This window comes from Pygocentrus nattereri, chromosome 20, assembly GCF_015220715.1.
Source record: "Pygocentrus nattereri isolate fPygNat1 chromosome 20, fPygNat1.pri, whole genome shotgun sequence".
NCBI lineage: Eukaryota > Metazoa > Chordata > Actinopteri > Characiformes > Serrasalmidae > Pygocentrus > Pygocentrus nattereri.
Genome location: NC_051230.1, coordinates 13,665,735 through 13,687,619, shown reverse-complemented (window position 1 = coordinate 13,687,619; position 21,885 = coordinate 13,665,735). Strand labels below are relative to the sequence as shown.

Genomic DNA, 21,885 nt, shown 5'->3' with positions numbered 1-21,885 from the left:
AAATCAGTGAGTTGTCATCAATCTGTGTGACAATGATAACACAAGAATTCCTTTGTTAAAGGAATAAAATTTTGTAGAGCTATAGAAATGTCAAGTTAATCAGTCTGACCTCAACATCAGTATTACCATTTAAAACTGCCAGAGCAATGTGGTCTGTGTATGTTTAACTGTCTATCACAATAACACAGGCTAGTGTCTGACCTATTTATTGTCACTGTTTCTACAATAATTTACCTCTTTGTTTTCAAGAGGTCTCTTTGGCACCCTGCGAGGCAAAACATCAATCTGTGGAGAAATTCCTGCCAAACAATTATTAGTTGAAGAACAACAAAATATATATACACCAAATCCAGTTATATAACCAGCCAGCATGGCTAATGCAAATAGGACAAAGGGCAAATTCAAGTCAAGGGCACAGCGCTGACCTACTATCATCATCAGAAGATCAAGGTCACTTACCACTGTCAAAAGTCTGAGTGTAAAGTTGATTTACACACAGACAATATGTTCAAAAGTATCCAACACCTCTTCTAATTTGTGAATTCAACTACTTTAAGGTGCACCCATTGCTGGCACAGTTGCTAATACACTTATCAACACAGAACTTAAAGTGCCCAACCCCGCTAATGCTCTTATGGCTGAATGCAATCAATTCCTCACAGCAATGTTCTAACATCTACTGTAAAGCCTTCACATAAAAGTAAAGGCTGTTATTGCAGCAATGGGGAAACAAACACCTTATTATAAATGAGCCAGTGCCTACAAACCTTTGGACACAGAGCGCTGACTGCTTACCATTGTCATAAGAAGATGATGGGTTACTGCGAGGAGAGGCTGAAAGAGGTCCTATGGTGCCCACCATCAACAATCTGTTTAGATTATTAAGACAACTTACATGATATATAGCTAGTCATTATGAGCCAGTTTCCTAGACCTAGAATAAACTGGCCTAAAATAGCCTACACTAGTCTAAGACTAGACCCAATGTCTGAGAAACTGTCCACATACTGTCCACATAGCTAGCAACAGCAGCTAATGTACATTTCTTTTAGTTTAATGGTGCATTAACTAGCTAATGAACGATTAATATTGTAGTAGTTAATGCATGTATTGCTAGTATAAAACTATTGCTAGTATACAACTGCTGCCAGCTAGCTACTAGGTTAGCTACCAAAATAAAAACTAGCACACTGTAGTTAGCTAGCTAGCAGCATGGCTGATTTATACTACACATTATACTACACATTAGTACTATTACATTAAGTTACATGCTAGTTTGTTAGCTTCTAACGAAACAAAAAGCAGCACTCTGTAGCTAGTTAGCTAACGCTGCCTAGTTGTGTTAAATACTGGTTAGCTAACATTAGCCTAGCTAGCGTTACCTCTTCATGTAAAATTTTTCGTCAACTTCTTCACTCTCTGGGTCAGTTAAAATCGCCTCCTCTTGGTCTACAGCAGTACCCGACTCCATATTCATTAATCTCGAATTTATCTAACGAGTTAGGTATGCTTTATTGAGTAGTTAACAACGTTTATCGCTTCTCCTTTAAGACCAGTTTACCTCAGCTAGCCCCAAACCGTTTTCGCCCGCCAAACGGCTCAGTGAGATGCGCAGAGCTGATGCGCAGAAACTGATAACACATCTTGTAACGGTGACATTCATACATGCAAACTTTTACGAATGTATTAAATCAATAAATATAGTACTTTATTGAATTCTACTCAGTAATAATGTACTGTAACCTGAATAAACCCGCATCATTAGGGTTTTTAAATAGATTTTAAAGGAAAGGTAAAATGCTACATTTCTCTTGAGCCAAATAGTAAAAAAGGGGGTAAAACTCTTGTGATTTTTAAATGTATTTTAAGAGTTGGAGATTTCAGAAACATCATCAGTCAAAATGCTGAAAAGCATCCACAAAATTTAACAGGCCGAGTGCCAGGCATTTTACTACATTTCATATAAATATAGTTTATATAAGTATATAAGTATATAAGTATATCTGTTTGAAATGGCAGAAATCATGTAAATCTATTTCAAGAAATACAGTTGTTAATAGGAGCCTAAAGTAAATAAAGTAAAGTAGTAACCTACTTTATCTGGAAAAAGTGTTTAGTGTACGTCAACCGTCCAAAGTGCTTTGTAATTATTTTTTTAAATATTATTATTAATAATAATAATAACAATAATAATGATAATGATACTATTATTATCATTATCATCTCAGTGCACTGTAAACAATTGCTGTAATTTTTACAGCAAATATTTACAATAACATCTTGTTTTCTGAAATTACATATTGTTGTATTTTGCTAAGATTCATGGGAGCTGACTAGCTACAACAGTACATGTTATATACTTCAGCCTCCTTTTCAATGCCTTGATGTCTTATTAAGTCATCTGTTAATGTTGTCACTTTGTATTCATTCAATTTCAGAATATTCATGACATTGGTCAATCATATCGATATTGAAAGACAGCTTTCAAGTCTGATTTCCATTATGTTGAACCTGTGCCCCTTTACCTAGGAAAGTCAGGAAGGAATGTTTTGTTCAGTATGTCCCTATAAAACAAATGATTGCAACTCTGTTTGGGTACAGGTCAGTGAGGGAACAGTATGAACAAGTGCATTTTAATGCATTGTCAGAAATCTAGGGTGAAATCAATATTTGTGTTACATGTCTCGAAATCACAAAAACCGTTCTGTCAGCAGTCTTACTGATTCTGTTTTAGACAGTGAAGTCACTGGCTCTGGTCAGCATGATTATGTATTGATATCTGAAAATGAAAGATCAGAGGATTTAAGGGAAGCTATTAGTTGTGAAGTTTTTTGGTTGATCCTGTGCCCCTTTACCTAGGGAACAGTGAGTGAGGGAAGGAATGTTATGCTCAGTATGTCCCTATAAAACAAACAATTGCAACTCTGTTTGAATAGAAGTCAGTGAGGGAACAGTATGAACAAATGCATTTTTAACAACAAAAACTGGCATGTTCCAGGACATAAAGGATGGCAAGAACTTTTCTGAAAATGTTTTATTTCAGACTGACCCATCAGCTCTGGGCTTAACTATTTATCATGATTCATTTGAAATGGTCAATTCATTGGGCTCAGCAAAGAAAAAACAAAAATTGCTTGCAATGTATCTTACTTTAGCTAATATTTTGCCTCATAAGAGGTCAAATATAGACCACATGCAACTTGTTCTTCTGTATAATGAGCAACATTTTAAGTACTTTGGGCAAGACCAAGTTTTCAGATCACTGACTGAAGACCTCAGAGGTCTTGAAGATGATGGCATTGTTCTAAACAATGGCAAAATACTAAGAAGCTGCCTTGCTTGCGATTATGGGTGATAACCTGGGATCTCACACTATTGGAGGTTTTGTGGAGAGCTTCAGCCGGAGCCTCCAGGTACTGCAATAAAGATAGGGGCACATTCCAGTCCAGACCTCTAGAGACAGGCATTAAAAGAAGAAGAGCATCTTACCAGAACAGTGTTCAGGAACTCACAGATAGTGGCAGTGATGTTGTGTGTGGGATCTAATTTGACTCCCCTTTCAATAAGTTGAAATACTTCCATGTATACCAGCCTGGCTTACCTCCCTGCCTTCAGTTGTACATTAATAATTTGGTAAAACAAGAGAAATGTTTTACTTTTGTAGAGCTAAATCGCTGTGTCAAACAATTTGCTTATTCATGAACTGATGCTGCCAATAAACCAGCTGAGATTTATTCTGGGAGTGAGAAACTTAGTGGTCAGGCCATTCAGAACTGGTGTCACTTAAGACTGCTGCCTGTTATTGTAGGTGACAGGATTATAGACCCAACAGGACAAGCAGGACGACCCACCACCGATGAGAGGGGCAGTAGTAGGGGTGTGGTGCATTGTGGATCGGGCAGTGTCCGAAGGCATGGGCCTTGGCGTTCTGATCCACGGTTGCTGAAACTGGCTTTTGGAACTTGGAACGTTACCTCACTGGCGGGGAAGGAGCCTGAGTTGGTGAGTTGGTTGAGAGATACCGGCTAGATATAGTCGGGCTCACCTCAACACACAGCTTGGGCTCTGGGTCCAATCTCCTTGAGAGGGGCTGGACTTTTTTCTTTTCTGGAGTTGCCTATGGTGAGAGGCGGCGGGCAGGTGTGGGCTTTCTCATAGCCCCTCGACTCGGTGCCTGTATGTTGGGGTTTTCCCCGGTGGACAAGAGGGTAGCTTCCCTACGCCTTCGGGTTGGGGAACGGGTCCTGACTGTTGTCTGTGCTTATGTACCGAACAGCAGTTCAGAATACCCAGCCTTCATAGAGTCCTTGGGAGGGGTGCTTGAAAGTGCTCCTCCTGGAGACTCGATTGTCGTACTGGGGGACTTCAACGCTCACGTGGGCAACGACAGTAAGACCTGGAGGGGTGTGATTGGGAGGAATGGCCTCTCTGATCTGAACCCAAGTGGTGTTCAGTTTTTGGACTTCTGTGCAAACCAGTTTGTCCATAACGAACACCATGTTTGAACACAAGGATGTCCATAAGTGCACATGGCACCAGGACACCCTAGGCCGCAGTTCAATGATTGACTTTGTAGTCGTGTCAGCGGACTTGCAGCCATGTGTATTGGACACTCGGGTAAAGAGAGGAGCTGAGCTGTCAACTGATCACCACCTGGTGGTGAGTTGGATCAGGTGGTGGGGGAAGATGACGGTCAGACCAGGCAAACCCAAACGTATAGTGAGGGTTTGCTGGGAACATCTGGCAGAAGAACCTGTCAGATTGATCTTCAACTCACACCTCCGTCAGAACTTTGACCAGATATCGGGGGAGGTGGGGGACATTGACTCAGAATGGGCCATGTTCCGCTCCTCCATTGTTGAAGCGGCTGACTGTAGCTGTGTCACAAGGTAGTTGGTTCCTGTCGGGGCGGTAATCCTCGAACCCGGTGGTGGACACCCCAGGTGAGAGATGCCGTCAAGCTGAAGAAGGAGTCCTACCGGACATGGTTGGCCTGTAGGACACCAGAGGCAGCTGGCAGGTATCGACAGGCCAAGCGATCTGCGGCTTCAGCCGTTGCCAAGGCAAAAACCCGGGTGTGGGAAGAGTTCAGTGAGGCCTTGGAAAGTGACTTTAAGTCGGCTCCGAAAAGATTCTGGCAAACCGTCAGGCGACTCAGAAGGGGAAAGCAGTGTGCCACTAGCACTGTATACAGTGGAGATGGTGTGCTGCTGACTTCGACTGAAGACGTCATTGGGCGGTGGAAGGAATACTTTGAGGACCTTCTCAATCCCACCAACACGTTCTCCAGTGAGGAGGCAGAGTCTGGGGACACGGGAATAGGCTTGTCCATTACTGAGGCCGAAGTCGCTAAGGTAGTTAAAAAGCTCCTTGGCGGCAGGGCTGCAGGGGTGGATGAGATCCATCCCGAGTTCCTCAAGGCTCTGGATGTTGTGGGGCTGTCTTTGCTGACACGCCTTTTCAACATTGCGTGGACATCAGGGGTGGTGCCACTGGATTGGCAGAGTGGGGTGGTGGTGCCTCTTTTTAAAAAGGGGGGCCGGAGGGTGTGTTCCAAATATAGGGGAATCACACTCCTCAGCCTCCCTGGCAAGGTCTATGCAGGGGTACTGGAGAAGAGAGTCCGGCTCATAGTCGAACCTCGGATTCAGGAGGAGCATTGCGGGTTCCGCCCTGGTCGTGGAACACTGGACCAACTCTTTACCCTCTCCAGGATTCTGGAGGGTTCATGGGAGTTTGCCCAACCAGTCCACATGTGCTTTGTGGATTTGGAGAAGGCATTCGACTGTGTTCCCTGGGGTATTCTGTGGGAGGTGCTTCGGGAGTACGGGGTACATGGCTCTTTGCTACGAACCATTCAGGCCCTGTACAAACAAAGCAGGAGTTTGTTTCGCATGGCCGGCAGTAAGTCAGACTTGTTCCCAGTGAGAGTTGGACTCCGTCAGGGCTGCCCTTTGTCACCGATTCTATTCATAATTTTTATGGATAGAATTTCTAGGCGCAGTCAGGGGATGGAGGGAGGGAAGCTAGTGGAAGTGGCTGGGGAAAGGGAGGTCTGGGCCTCATTGCTCAGGATGCTGCCCCCGCGACCCGAACCCCGGAGAAGCGGAAGATGATGGATGGATGGATGGAAGGACAAGCATGGCAACTTGTTTTGCTACTCAGACAAATTGTAGAGCTAATTTATGCACCAATGATATCTGCAGATCAGGTTGCATACCTTAAAGTGTTTATTGATGAGTACATTCATTTTAGAAGTGTGACATTTCCCTGTGACTCTCTCAAGCCAAAAAATCATTATTTGTGCAATTTGGTCCTCTAATTCATCTCTGGACCCTGCGGTTTGAGAATAAGCATACATATTTCAAGCAATGTGCAAGGAAATTACACAACTTCAAGAACTTGTGTGCAACCCTTGCTGAGAGACACCAGCATTTTCAGGCGTATTTAAGTGCTGGAAACGTATTTCAGCTGTGTGTGCAATTTGACAATGGCTCTGAGTTCTGTGCTGATGATTATAATGAAACAATCAGAAAATCAGTAGCTTTTTTAGATACTCAGTCAGGAAATACTTTAGCAGCAACTGAGATCTCTCTGAAAGGAACCAAGTACAAAAAAGGTATGGTTGTATTTCCAGGCAACAATGATGAGGGTCTGCAGATTGGTAAAATTAAATTAATTCTTGTTCACCAAAATTCCAAGGTTTATTTTGTGTCTGAAAAACATCTCCATTTACCGTTGACAGATATTGGTGTGTCATGCATAACAGATGCTATACAGGACCCAGGTGTTGTGTGTGCACATCAAGAGGAGCTTTTGGATTATAACCCTCTTCAAGAGTACATACTCTATGGCTTGTCAGTAGTTGCATTACACCATCCCATTCTGTCTTTATAAAGCCACGGCCAATTTAGAAGAGCTGAAACAAGTGTTCTGCTCCACATTGCCCGGACTTTCAGAGGAGACACCTAAGAAATTGGTAGATGGACTTGTTGCTGTTGGTGTGGAGACCCAGGCAGATCTTCAGTTTGTGAAGGAAGAAGACCTGCTGGAACACCTCAAACCAATCCAGTGCAGCAAGCTTTTAAATGCTTGGAAATGTGAAGATATTTGAATTGCAATTCAAATAGAGAAAAAAAATGGACACTTTTTATGTATGTACATGTAGGGATGGACAGTATGATGATTAGAATGATAAATTGTCACAAAATGCTTTTCTGACAATATCAAGAATATTCTTGCACATGTTTCTAATTAGTGCTGGTAAGTGGATGTATTGTAACACAGTATGTGAAGCTTAGAATAAAAATGATTGCACTCATAGTTTTGGTTGTATTTTTAAAATGTTATACTAGGATTTTTGCTATATAACAACTTATCAAATTTCCAAAACAACACCATAATTACACGTGTAGGTAGCAAAGTTTCATTTTATTTTTCTCTGTCTTAGAACATGCAAGTGGCCTCAACCCCCAGCCCATGATATCAGAGCTTCTCAAGTTCCCCACTACATTCTCCATGTACCACATCTCCTCCTTCTCCTACTGTCCCTTTGGCATCTTGTACTTCGGCTGAAAGTTTTAATGTGCCTTGAGAAGTAAAGTTGGCCATAGCAAATAAGAAAAAGACCATCATCTGGTGATCGAAGGCAGCTGATAAGGATGGTCATGGATGCAATGCGAAGATATGAACTCAATCCAACAAGAGCACGGTGCCAGATTGTGGCACAGAATATTGTTAAGTAGTACCCAGAGAGCTTTAGTGATGTTTTGCATGACAGTATGATTGTAGGTAGCGGGCATGGTTCTTTGTTGGCTCTGCTAAAAACTCGAATCGAAGCAATACGCTGGCTTGTCACAGGAAAGAATATCTTCGGTCATCAGGTGGAGTAGTAAACTAATGCCCAAGAACACCAGCTGATCAATATAGTTGTGTCTGCTGGCAGCCAGAGGAGCCTCCTTTTGAAGAAAATGATGAAACCTTAGAGGAAAAACGTTAACAGATGCCTTGTTTATTTATTTATTTCTATAGTATCTTATATTTTGTATTTTGTATGATGCACATCTTTGTCTACTTACTGCTCTTTAACTACTTGCTGTATATTCTGCTGTAACAATGCAAATTTCCCCCAGTGGGATAATAAAATTGTATCTTATCTCTTATTACCGTCAGTGACATTAATGCTGTTCCACCCTCGTCCTTGTCCAGTTTGAAGAACTCATGGCCGTACCTGTTCTGTCTAAAGGGACTCTCCATCCACTTTCAACTGCTTACAGATATCCCTTTGCTCCCAAGAATTATGGAGGGCTTTGAGGTGAAAGGAAAGAAGATTCTATGATACTTTGAAGAAAAGCCAACAAACAATGAGGTTTGTGCCATTTTTTCCAAGTCTGGACAAAAATGTTCTCTGGTTCCATGCGTTTTGCTGCTCCTAATGGCCCACTTTAAGGAGAAATCTGAATCTCTTCTTCTTGAAGCTGATGTAAGTAGTAGTACAATTTGTCCCAACCTGGCACATTAACTGTCAGTTGCTGTTTAACTAATTTTAAATTTTAATTTGTTGCGGTTTTCAGTTATAGGTGGCAGCCCTGCAGCAGATGTTCAATGAACAGTTGCATTACCAGATTCACCCAGGCTGATTATCCAAGGTAATTATAGACCCCATATCCTACATTTTCTGTCTATATGTTTCCCTGAGGTCCTCTTAAAAACATTTGTATGTAAATAATGTTTTATTTTGCTACTTCTCTTTATCCCTTAGAACTAAACAGGCTATTTTATTACTCTGCCTTTAAGACATGATATTTAAATAAGCTCTGTTCAAATTGGCTTTGTATCAAAGCAGTCCATACAGAAATGCTCATTATAACTTCAGTGCAAATGGGTGAGGCTAAAATAGACAGTGTTATAAACAGTGCTAACCAGTTTATTTTCTATTTCAAATCTGTTTACCTTGTAGAATACAGTCTGACTGCAAAAGGATAGGTAGGTTTACAAATGTTAGTCCTATCTCATTAGGTGGTTGTCTTGTAATTGACACACAGTCATAAAGTTTGTTTGTGTCTGTCTTCCTTTCTCTCAGTTTGTCTGTATATTTGTATTTCTCCCACTCTTTTAAAAGTGCAGCGATAACTGTAGTGTCATTCTCTAACATGCCAAAAATCTGTTTTAATTTTTTTTGCAGGTGACAAAATGAACCCCGAGAGGTGGATGCTGTCAGTTGAAGGCAAGATCGTCCAGGGGTCATATTCAGACACATTTATTGAAGGCCTTTCTGGTTTGTTTGCGACATATTACACCTTCAACCTTGAGTATCAGGAGGGAGCAGCATCCACTTTGGAATTCATTCAAAGGTAAGAAAAAGCTGTTTAAAAGGTTTTTGGTGCAGCATCGTGGAAAGGCTTCACCATAAGCTGGGAGGAGGAAGCAGATGTGACCACACTAGACACAAAGTCAGGGCTGAAGACTCTTGGGCAGTTTTACTGAACTGAAATGTTCAAAATTTGAACACAAAATGGCATAAGGGACCATCCAAACACGGTCATATGTCCTCCCATCTCACTGTGCCTATGGCTATGTTCTGGAGCTAAAATTCACAAGTTGATTATGATTTGGACAAATGGGTCATTTTAGGGTTCAGGTTTGTTCACACTAGAGACAGATATGGTTCACTTACACAAATGTGAAACATTAAAACAGACAGATCAGGTCACAGCAAAAAATCAGACTTGAGTATCAGGGCACGCAAACATGGCCTTATACCTGAGATGATAAGCTTCCCAGTTAATCAGTCAACATTAGTTGGAGCTCATCATCCCTAAACAAAAGACTCTCTAAAACTAAATTGTATAACTAAATATAGAATCAGAAATACTAAACTGCCACTTTTTCAAAACCCACTGTTTTATATTATATTGCCTGAGATACTGTCAATTGGTTTATTTTACAGAGGACTCATGGGTATTAACCCAGGAACAGGAACAAAAACAAAAGTTGTTGGAAGCGGGAAAAGAAACAATATGGAATGAATCCACATGCCTGCACTCTGCTCAGGAAACTGATGGATTTTGAGAGGCTTTCTCTTTAGGAAAACTTTGTGCTATTTGCAACAGATCTGGTCAGTACATAGTTTTTTTTTAAGTTTAAAGACACATAGCTAAGTGTTGTCTTTGTGTTTTGAACAGTTGCTTCTGTCTGCACTTTGCTAAGGAAAGTAATGTTTTGCTGTTTTTTTAGAATATATAGCAAAAAAGTACAGCATCTTTTCAGCCATTACATTTAAATATTGTCACTCTAAGTTGGCCTTTCTTTAAATTTTTCTTGATACTCCAAGACACTGAACAGTTTCAGCACTAGATTTGAAAGTGTTAGAAGTACTTGCTGTTAAAAAAGCTGAAAAAAGGCTTCATACTTTTCTTTTAGGAAATTGACTATTTTTGTTTTGCAGTGGGTATGTCTGCCATGCAAATTTATTTTTTGTACTTGTAAATGTGCTGTGAAGAAATCAAAATTTTGTGTCAAGTAATTGTCATTTATGGGTTAGTAGTAATGTATGACAAGGATATGTCACTATTAGTGGGATGATAAAGATAAAAAATGTATTTAATACTAAGCGGTGTGATTTCATGTGAAATATGAAGTTAATTCAGTTAATAAGTAACACAGTTTCACACCATCTGTAAGTCACTTGTAACCATTTACCTTAAAAACTGAACTGACTTTTACAAGTAATATAATATTGGCTATAGGTTTTCAGACAATACATTTACAAAGAGTTTTACTATAGACAATTTTTTACTGTCATTTAACATTAGAGAGATATTAAAGTTATTACTGTAATTTAATATTTGCTGTATTATTTCGCTTTAAAACATGGTTAATTTTATTGTAGGTAGATATACTGGATTATACTTTCTTCTTTGCCGTTGTTACTAGGATTTTTAGTTCTGTAAAATGACAGCAAAATAATTTACTGTACCATGCTGTAAATTTACAATACCTAAAATGAAACAATGAAAATAGCTAGTAACTTACTGTAATTTTACAGTAAAATAGTTTTATTGCACTGCATATATACAGGATCATACTGTATTTTTACAGTTATTACAGGTATTTATAGATCTGTAAAATTACAGTAAAATAATTTACAGTTTCATACTGTAAATTTACAATACATCAATGGCAACTAAAATTGCGAGTAATTTCCTGTAAATTTTGCAGTAAATTTTTGCAGTGATTGTTTAAAATGGCACCTCATGCCCACTTATTTATATTTGCACCTTATTAGTTACTGTTTATTGTTACTTTTGGGAGTTAACTGGGACATTGAGTACACTATTTCGTTCCACCTCATGTACCATATGTGATGCGAATGACAATAAAGCCGTATCTTATCTTATCTTATCTAAATAAGTTCTAGTCAGTTTTGGGCTACTAAGCACATGTAAGTGCTGTCCAAGAGAAGATCCTGTACTCATCTGGACAATGTTCTGAACACCGTGTGCACTCTTTCAGATGTTTGAAGTTGTCCAGAATATGTCCAGAAAAAAAGCATCAATAATAATAATAATAATAATAATAATAATAATAATAATAATAATAATATGTTTAGTGAGCAAACCCTACATGTAAAGATAAAGTGTGTTTTATTTTTGCAAGTAAATCTTTGGACCAGTACAGTCCACGCATATCATTCAAATTATGGGGAGATCACGCGTCCTTGGCCGGGAGACGCCTCCTCCAGCGTCTCCTTGGAGATGGGCGTGGCTTGTGCCTCCGCATACGCGATGTGCCGTTGTGATTGGCTACGCTCTGCAGTGACGCAGTGCCATGCCACCGCTCCATACGAATTAGAGGGGGATGCCGGTAGGCGATTGGTTTCAGTGCTCAGTGCTCACTCAGACCCCGACTATGGATTAACACAGTCTTTAACGCCGCTGCTATTCTTTTAAAACAACACTGGGTAATTGTGAAAAGTGCGTTCAGCATTTAGAGCGCTTTTAATTCCTCGCTGTGGAATAATCCCAGGGCCGAGCTGACGGTGCAGCCTGTATGTGAGGATTCATTAACTGAGCTTTCTGCGGTCTAATTCTCTGACCTATTCTGACACGGGTAAGTAGCTAGTTAACGACTAAAGCTCGATCCGATCTTCTTCCCTTTTTATTTTTAAGATGACATTTATGTCATTTATATCATCGCCGTCCTGTTTGACGGACCCATTTTAATGAATGACGAGGCCTGGTGTGATTTAGGTGTGAGAGCACAGCTCCGACAAACGACACCGACTAATCATAAGAATCTGTTTTTATTCAATTGTTCTGTATAAATACGTACACCTTACAAACCATTAACTCTGAAGAGCCAAGTCACTGGTCCTTGCATAAGGCATAGGCTTGTCCATCACTAAATTGGACAGCGTGAAAACGTTAGTAAGTTGGTGATTATATATGACGTTATTTGAAGGTCTGGACCCTGTCCAGCAGTCTAGGTAGGTTTGTCCACTTTCCACCCGTTTGCGTTGGAGTGAAGAGGTGGTCCAAATGACTCAGCTGTGCTAATGATGCTCGTTGGTGATGTAGTTCTACATCAGCAGCAGATCTGCTTAAAATACATAAGCATCACCTAGAACACTGACCAGCCGTGCATTCATAGAGAATGTAGCTTTAGCGTTGATACTTGCCTTAACACGATCTCAATAAAGCGTGAATAATAGTGTAATTATAACGTGTGTCTTATTACTTACATTAAATGCTACCACTATGAACTTTAACTCATGACACACTCTAGGCTACTACAGTGTACCATAAACTCAAGAAAAATATAATAAAATAAAATATTTTTCTTGTAATGAATTTCTCCTCTTAAGATCAGCTTATGATATTTGTGTGGTTTTATGTAGAAAAAAACACATAATAAAAAAATGATGGCTGTTGCTAACAATAATAACAATAATAATAATAATACATATCTCTTTATCTCTTAAACATACACAAATGAACTCGTGTTCTCTGTTCCTGTATTTTGCCTCATTCTGAAAGCACTAGGCTTTCAGGCTGAAACATTCCTTATAACTTCAGCAGAATGGGTGGGCTTACTTGTCTTCATAGGTGAATATAGGTAAATGGCAGATTTTGTGGTATCACAAAAATAACTGGTTAGTTACACTATGTTACATAATTGGGTTTTCCATGATATGGGACCTTTAATAAGCAGATAGCACTGGCTTTTGCTGTGTTATAAAGAAACATCTATATCATGTGGCTCCCTTTGCTTGCTATAATGTATGTGGCATTTGAATATATCTAGAATATATACTATGGGTTCAAGAACAACATAAAAATCCAGAGAAATTTGAATTTATCCAAGCAGACTTTTTTCATTTACTTTATTGTTTTAAGCTTGTTGCATAACACCTGTGTGAGTATGCAAGACTCAAGTTCAAGTGTTCAGAGAATTGGATTGTTCCTGTCCTGTCTGATATGTCTTTCTCTCACTCCTCCCATCCCTTCTTCTCTTTCTTGTTCCCTTCCATTCACAGTTGCATGTTGTAGCGATACATTGGAGAGACCAGAATGCTGACCAGACTTTTTCGTATCCATGGCCTATTTGTGGCCTCCCACCCCTGGGAGGTGATTGTGGCAACAGTGACCCTCACCATCTGCATGATGTCTATGAACATGTTCACCGGCAATGACCAGATTTGTGGCTGGAACTTTGACTGCCCCAAATTTGAAGAGGTGCGCTATATTACAGTTGAAATGCTAGATAGATCATTAACTGTATATTGTAAAGTTGTCTGTAATAAACATCTCCCTTCTTATTGTTGTACAGCAAGTCCTCAGCAGTGACATCATCATTCTGACCATCACACGATGCATAGCCATCATCTACATTTACTTCCAGTTCCAAAATCTTCGACAGCTCGGATCAAAATATATATTGGGTAAGACTTTGTGTTATATATAATCCTATATATTTATATAAGAATTTGCTCCAAATGCATTGAACACCACCTGAATTTTCTTTTTATTTAATAGCTTAAGTTGTGTGCAAAAGTTTGGGCAGCCTGTCAAGTTACAGGTTTTATTGATTTTCTAACTGAAAATAAAATCCTCTACAGAGAACACACTTCTACATATTTTAACACACAATTAATTTTTATTTTCTGAATTTAACATATTGAATACACCATAACTTGCGGCCTCTATAAAAGTACATTTTTAGTATTTTTTTTTATCTTTCTAGGTATTGCCGGACTTTTTACAATCTTCTCCAGTTTTGTCTTCAGCACTGTTGTGATTCATTTCCTGGATAAGGAGCTCACAGGTTTAAAGTAATTGAAAGCTGTGTTTCTACAATGTGATGTTAATGTTTCACAGTTTTATGTTTTAAAGCTTATTGATTTTATACAGTAACATATTCTTTATATTTGTTCTCTAGTGAGGCATTGCCTTTCTTCCTGCTGCTGATTGATCTCTCGAAAGCCTGTGCTCTGGCCAAATTTGCTCTAAGTTCAAACTCCCAGGTACTTGGCACACTAGTTTTCACTTCTTTTTCATTATTTGACAGCGATTTCCTGTTTTTCCAATTTTCCGATTGTTTTTGATTTTGGTGCATTAACTGTAATTTTCATGCTTCAGGATGAGGTGAGAGAAAACATCGCCAGAGGAATGGCTGTACTTGGTCCTACGTTCACCCTGGATGCCCTGGTGGAGTGCCTAGTAATTGGCGTAGGCACCATGTCAGGTGTTTATTCTTTTACATCATACTGCAACCAGACAATGTGAATACAACAACTTTACACATTATAAACAGAAATAGTAAAAATCTTAATTGACCTGCCATTCCTGATGAATCACAGGTGTTCGCCAGCTTGAGATCATGTGCTGCTTTGGATGCATGTCTGTACTGGCCAACTACTTTGTTTTCATGACTTTCTTCCCGGCCTGTGTCTCACTGGTGCTTGAAGTAAGTGAAATTCTGCGCTTGGACATCTGTATTGTTTGCATGAGTAAAAAGAAGTGGGGATCTAAAACAGCATTATATTGTGTGTAATATTTCTCCATATTTCACAGTTGTCCAGGGAGAGTCGAGAAGGACATCCTATCTGGCAACTGAGCCACTTTGCTCGTGTGCTGGAGGAAGAGGAGGACAACAAGCCCAACCCAGTGACCCAGAGAGTCAAGATGATCATGGTACAAAGACACCTGAAAACAGTGCCACCAAACAGTGCCTTGCTATTTTAATGGTGACATTTTTATATAAAACACATGTATTTACCGGTCTCTTCTTTCTCTTTCTCCTGCAGTCTCTGGGCTTGGTAATGGTCCATGCTCATAGCCGATGGATCGCTGACCCTGCATCTCCAAATGGAACCCTTGACGTGCCCCAAGTTGGAATAAGCCTGAGTTACCATACCCCAAAAAGGATTGATCCAGATATGCCACTATGGCAATTCTACCTGTCTAGGTGAGAATCTCAAGACAGGATTTTAGACCATAGACATCACCCTTATGACGATAAAAGTGTGGTGCAGTTTGATATGTATTACTTTTCACTCAAGCTGAGGAATTATGTTGAAAGTACAGATTAAACACTGTATCACGACACTGTGTCATGTACAGTGTCACGCAAACAAAGACATATTTACTTTAAGGAGCCTGAAACGTGCAACCTGCAGATTCTTCAGTATGTTACATATTGTTTCTTTTGCAATATATTGCTAATAATAATTGTTTTCTTATCTCCATAGAATGATCAGTATGGACATCGAGCAGGTCATCACTCTGGGTCTTGCCCTCTTCCTGGCTGTAAAGTACATCTTCTTTGAGCAGGTGGAGATGGAGTCAACATTGTCACTTAAAGTCCCCAACCCTAGCTCCATGCTCACACAGAAGTGGTCTCCAGAACAATGCTGCAGGAAGGAGATTGCTCTCCGCCCCAGCAAGGCCGAGAAGCCCCCAACTCTCCCTCCAGTCATCACCAAAGAAGAAAGAGGTACAGCCAATTGTATTCATCTCACCACATCCACAGATTTCTTTAGCAACTTGGCTATTTGGTTAATCAGAACTGTTTTTTGGAATAAATTCAATTGATTTATCTGTGCTTTGCCCACAAATGCATTTTTTCTTAGCAACTGCTTTACAGAAGCTTTACAAACATCACATTCAAGCTAATGAGGAACTATAGCAAAAATACCTCAGTTTAGTGACTCTAAACAAACTGTGCTACAATGTCCTATTAGGTTTATTGGGATTTTTGTCAGCATTCGGCAAAGCTATAAAAGAGTATATTAGTGGGTGGAGCATGAATAGGGCAATTTAATACATTTTATTTGAGTAGCTCTTTTCACAACAGACATTCTGCTTCCTAGAAATGTGTATTAGGGGCTATAAAACATTTTCCTTATCCTTCTGGTAGATTTAGTGATAAAGCCCCTGCCCACCATCACAGAACCAGCCCCTAAAAGCACATTTGTGGTGGGAGAAGAGGAAAGCCTGGACAGTGCCGCAGTGGAGCAGCCTCAACCCAACATCCCCTCAAAGCCTCGGCCAGTGGATGAGTGTCTCACCATCCTGAAAAATCTTGAGGTGGGCAAAGAATTAAAACAGTCCATGAGCTGCCTCAACAGTTTTGTGTCTTTTGATTTCAATTTTGGTCTTTTTTGAAGTTAAGTTAAATTAGAATGCTCAGTGTTAGTGATGTTAGTGGTTACTTTTACCTTGATTATGACCCCTGTAATCTCTAATGAGCTTGCCAACTTTACTTATTCACTTACTGTTAACCAATTAGTGTATGACGTGAGAACAGATTAGAAATCTCTTGTGACACCATCAGCCTACAAGAGTTGATTCCCCTGACTTAAATGGGTTGTGTAAGGGCTGTGAAAGTGAGTGTTTGAGCTACTGTAAGAATACTGTTTTAATATACTGTTAGAGATTTTGCTATATATTTAAAAGACATTGCAATTTGATCATGTGCATATCACAGCCTTCTGTGACATCTCTACTGCAAAGGCTAGTATTGCCATAACTATTTGGAAACAATATATTTCAAACACTTTGTACATGAATATAGTATATGTGAAATGCTAAATTGTGATTCCACAGATGGGTGCTCGATACCTGAGTGATGCTGAGGTTATTATATTAGTGAATGCAAAGCACATTCCTGGCTACAAGTTGGAGGCCATGATGGAGAGCCCAGAAAGAGGGGTGATGATCCGCAGAAAGATGTTGTGCCAAAAACTCCCTAATCCTTCTGCACTCACCTGCCTTCCTTATAAAGACTATGACTACTCACAGGTAAGGCCGAAAAAAAGCTTTCAGGATTTCTCAGTGTGCCAGACATATTAGATTGGCTACACTGACAAAGCATCATCATTTCCAGATGAATAAAATAAAATGAATAAAAATCAGCTAAATTTAATGTAATATATTTGACCATATTTGAATTGAGGAAATTTAACATTTTTCTCAGTGCAGGAAGCCATTTTAGATGACTGTTGTGTTTGTTTGATTCCTGTTTTTTTTTAGGTGATGGGAACTTGCTGTGAGAACGTCATTGGTTACATGCCGGTTCCAGTGGGTGTCGCAGGGCCTCTGCTGTTGGATGGAAAGCAATTCCAGGTCCCCATGGCTACAACCGAGGGCTGTCTGGTGGCCAGCACCAACCGAGGCTGCAGAGCTATAGCTGTAAGCTACATTATTGATTTCCTTTTAAAAACAGGCTTGACTAATTCTCAGACAAGGAGAATTTGTAGTATTACATGCCGTTGACTACAATGCTGAAATGCATGAAAAAGCCCTGTGTATGTCTTTGACTGGTTATGCTCTGGATGTTTCTTTGAAAGCTGGGTGGTGGAGCCAGCAGCAGGGTTTTGGCTGATGGTATGACCCGTGGCCCTGTGGTTCGACTGCCCTCTGCCTGCCAGGCTGCTGAGGTCAAGGCCTGGCTGGAGAGTCCTGAGGGATTTAAGTGCATTAAAGAGGCCTTTGACCACACCAGCAGGTATGCAAAACTGTTTCTTTTAACAGTATAAAACTTAGCCATATTTTTCAGTTGATAGTCTTAAGGCCTAAAGTGGTTTTAGAAGTTTAATTAACCTCACAACACAATATAATGGGTAGCCTGTATCTGTTTGCTGTTTGTAGTATTAGGGTTTGGCACAGTGCAACATACTATCGTCCAACGTTATTTCTTTACTGATTTGATTTCTTTAAGATGTTGTAAGATATGTTTTATATACATTTTTATCCAAATTTCCCATAAGACAGTTGCTTGCCCTTATAACTCACACGCTCTAGTAAAGTGTCTACACTGTACATGCACTCTTTGCTCCACAATGTCGAGAGGTTTTGAAATATGGTTCCTTATTAGGGTGCTAAAATATTATGGATCTAACTGTGTTACTGTCTACTTTTTAAAACATTTTCAGTTTGTTTTGACTTTTTTCCCTCAGGTTTGCTCGTTTGGAGAAGCTCCTGGTTGGCCTTGCTTCACGCAATCTATATATCCGCTTCCAGTCCAGAACTGGAGATGCCATGGGAATGAACATGATCTCAAAGGTAAGAAAATATAATATCTTTGTGTTTGCTGATTTGCCACCATAAGATATCAAGTGGTGCACAATTACTTTTTATTAAATGTTAGCCACCATTTCTGTCCTCAGGGCACAGAACAGGCTCTGGCAAGGCTAAAAGAAGAATTCCCAGAGCTGCAGGTCCTGGCAGTCAGTGGGAACTATTGCACTGACAAAAAACCTGCTGCCATTAACTGGATTGAGGGTAGGGGCAAGTCTGTGGTCTGTGAGGCCACCATACCTGCCAAAGTAGTCAAAGAGGTATAATTCTTCAGGCTGTGTTTGATACTGATTACTAATATTGAGAACTACAAAGTGGGCTTATGAGGTCAGCTTGATAATGATCCTAAATTGCTTCGATAGATCTTGAAGACAAGCACAGAAGCTTTGGTGGATGTGAACATCAATAAGAACCTGGTAGGCTCCGCCATGGCGGGAAGTATTGGGGGTTACAACGCTCATGCTGCAAACTTAGTGGCTGCCATTTACATCGCGTGCGGACAGGTATGAAATGTTGGTGCCAAACATATGCACAACAGTTTGAAGAACAGTATATGTTGTCACTGTTGTAAGATAATTTCGTATTTAACCAAAAAACATTTTGGATGATTTTTATCGGTGCTATGAAATGCTCATGTGCTTTAAACTTCAATTGGCCTTTTGAAATATAATGAAAAATATCATTTGATACCATGTTTTCACATGACAATGATATATAAGTGCTATAACAAAAAAAAAGAACTTTAAAAGTAATTACAGATGTTGTTGTGACAGGATCCCGCTCAGACAGTGGGCAGCTCTAATTGCATCACTTTGATGGAAGCATCAGGCCCCACAGGAGAGGATCTTTACATTAGCTGTACCATGCCCTCTATAGAGCTGGGCACAGTGGGAGGGGGCACCAATCTTGCACCTCAGCAAGCCTGTCTTCAGGTATTTATGGCTTTACTAACCTGTATCATACCTCAAGCTCTAAGGCTCTGCTAAAAGTATCACGTCTTACATGTTATTAGCGAAGTACTTGAATTAAATCATCTCTGCTATGACAATAACACCTTAACACTAAGTCACTTTAAAGAACAATAACACAGAGTCACTTAAGCCACTTTGTAAATTTTCTCTATATTTTGTGTATATTTAATATATTTCAGTTTGTTTTTTTATATTTTACTTATTTACTTTCTGTAGAGTGATTATCTGAGCCTCACCATAAGCATTTCAGTGCATAAATGTCCTGACATGTTGTGCAAATGACAAATAAACTTGAAACCTGAGTGATAAACACAAAAAATTGGAAGAAGGTTATTTGTGTAGTCATAAAAACTGATGTGTTTCTCACATGCTCCTCTCAGATGTTAGGCGTGCAGGGCGCCAGTGAGGCGCACCCAGGTGAGAACGCCCGGCAGCTTGCCAGGGTAGTGTGTGCCACAGTGCTGGCAGGGGAGCTGTCACTCATGGCTGCCCTCGCTGCCGGACATCTGGTGAAAAGCCACATGACGCACAATAGGTGAGTAGATATGAATTTCTAAAAGTATGAGCTAAACCTTGTGAACCCTAGGTGTATTATTCAGTTATTATTCAGTAACTGCTATAACACAGTTATGTAAGTTATATAATAATGGCTGTAAGGGATCTAAAGTGAAGGCCTAAATAAAGGTCCCTAAGGTTTAAGTCACATGTCAGACTCCAGTTCTAGACTAAAGCACACCTGAAGTAACTCCTCAGCTATTAGGCCTTCGTGAACTAAATTCAGAGTGTTAGACAAGGGAAAACGCTAATCTTCTTGGAGCCTTCGTGTCCTGGAAAGAACCTAGTTTGACATGCCTGGTGTATGGAGGTTAAATTGTCTGAACCTTACTTGGATTGCACAGTTTTATTATTAGGCTTTAAGGAACTTTCATTTTGAAAATGATCCTATCCGATAAAGCGTAAATCTTTCTTTTTAGGTCAAAATTAAATTTGCAGGAAACACCAGGAACCCGCACAAAACAAGCTTCATGAAACCCAATCAGATGCTGGTGGGAGGCTAAAATGTGGGAGACAACTGAAAAGGAAGGAGACTCCAGGAATATTGCATTACATTTGCTGAAGAGGACTTTACTGAAGATGGACTACAGAACTGGTTCCCATTCCAGCAGGATACAGCTTTCATTGTCATTTGCAGAGTGCCGATCCTGAGTCATCTCAAAAGACTGCTGAAGTTACTACTGTTGTAGTACACTGTTCTGACATTTTACTTACATATCTCAGAACTAATGCTCATTGCCTTCAGTGCTTGTTGGATGCACGCACATCATAGTAATTTATTTTTTTCACAGTTCACTCTGAAAAATAGGGGCATATATTTGTTAGTATGTCAGCTTGATGGAATAAAGACTGAACAGAGACAATTTAGAAAACATGGAACAGCAACAGCACCACATAGAGGAGCTGAAAAGCAATGATTCTCTAGATTTTTTGGGGTAGAATGATAATTACTGTATAATTGCCAAATGCAGCCTTCTGCAGTGTTTTTATTATGTTTCTATGAATGTACATTAGTTTGATTAGATGGGAGCTAAACGGATATATATATTTGATAAAATGATATGTGCTAGATTTCTTGAAGGGAAGATTGCAAAGGTGCAACTGTTTCACAAAGGTGCTATAATACTCTTTATGACCTGTCATTCACAAGTCAGTTGTTGCTGTGCTTGCTTTTGTATGTGCAAGTACATGCACACTGTGTATATACAATATACACTACCTTCTGTGTTTCTATCACACCTCAACGTTTAGCACTTAATGGTTTTGCTTTGTGCACATATGGAACTAATTGTGAAATCAGCGCCTACCTTTGTTCACAAGGTCTCTTTTCAAATGTCCCATTACAAAGAGAGCTGGCTATGTTTTCCAAAGGTAAGAAATTAGTACAAAACTGTATATGAAATGGTTTTGTATATTTTTGTAATAAAAATAAAGGGCATGTGTGATTCATTAATTACTTATGCTTGGTGTGTTCTGATCCCTACAGCCAGCACTTTCTACTCAAATTCTGAATGTAAAATTTAAATTATTTATCGAGTCCTGAAGCATTAAATGAATAATTCACCAAAATATCAAATGTAATTTCCCCTATACATCAAATGTAGTTGATAACATGTTTGGTGTCTGAAGTTGGCTTCTTTAAGTTTTGCACTGGAGCTATAAAGCTAATGTAGCTAACAAGTAATGGGCATGCGTGTCACCTAAATCTTTATTTTTCTCAATCTTTATTTTTCTATATCATTTGAGCAGATCAGCTGCTCTATAAATTGTGTATTACC

General features: G+C 39.6%; 1 protein-coding gene and 1 pseudogene across 2 annotated transcripts; both read left to right on the top strand.

Moving 5' to 3' along the window:
* The first annotated feature begins 3,347 nt into the window (after positions 1–3,347).
* On the top strand, positions 3,348–10,087 carry LOC119261867 (annotated as a pseudogene).
* Positions 10,088–11,869: 1,782 nt separating this feature from the next.
* On the top strand, positions 11,870–21,563 carry hmgcra (3-hydroxy-3-methylglutaryl-CoA reductase a). 2 transcript variants are annotated; one of them, XM_017690981.2, is made up of 20 exons: positions 11,870–12,111; positions 13,538–13,736; positions 13,831–13,942; positions 14,245–14,332; positions 14,440–14,524; positions 14,640–14,745; positions 14,861–14,967; positions 15,075–15,194; positions 15,308–15,468; positions 15,752–15,996; positions 16,420–16,589; positions 17,109–17,303; positions 17,535–17,693; positions 17,852–18,009; positions 18,461–18,566; positions 18,671–18,841; positions 18,944–19,084; positions 19,355–19,513; positions 19,933–20,087; positions 20,527–20,581. In XM_017690981.2, exons 2-20 carry the CDS (start codon positions 13,572–13,574, stop codon positions 20,579–20,581), a joined length of 2,658 nt encoding a protein of 885 aa, XP_017546470.1. In that variant the 5' UTR covers positions 11,870–12,111; positions 13,538–13,571. The 2 variants fall into 2 exon arrangements, with proteins under 2 accessions (XP_017546470.1, XP_037387252.1); XM_037531355.1 differs by lacking the exon at positions 11,870–12,111 and having other exon boundaries at positions 13,572–13,736; positions 20,527–21,563.
* The last annotated feature ends 322 nt before the right edge of the window (positions 21,564–21,885 follow it).

What these genes read in the sequence shown, in the direction of transcription:
- hmgcra (XM_037531355.1), top strand. Translation starts at nt 13,572, where the DNA reads ATGCTGACCAGACTTTTTCGTATCCATGGCCTATTTGTGGCCTCCCAC. An exon ending in AAGACTATGACTACTCACAG is followed by an intron (nt 17,304 to 17,534) that starts GTAAGGCCGAAA and finishes GTTTTTTTTTAG; the next exon opens with GTGATGGGAACTTGCTGTGA. An exon ending in TTTACATCGCGTGCGGACAG is followed by an intron (nt 19,085 to 19,354) that starts GTATGAAATGTT and finishes TTGTTGTGACAG; the next exon opens with GATCCCGCTCAGACAGTGGG.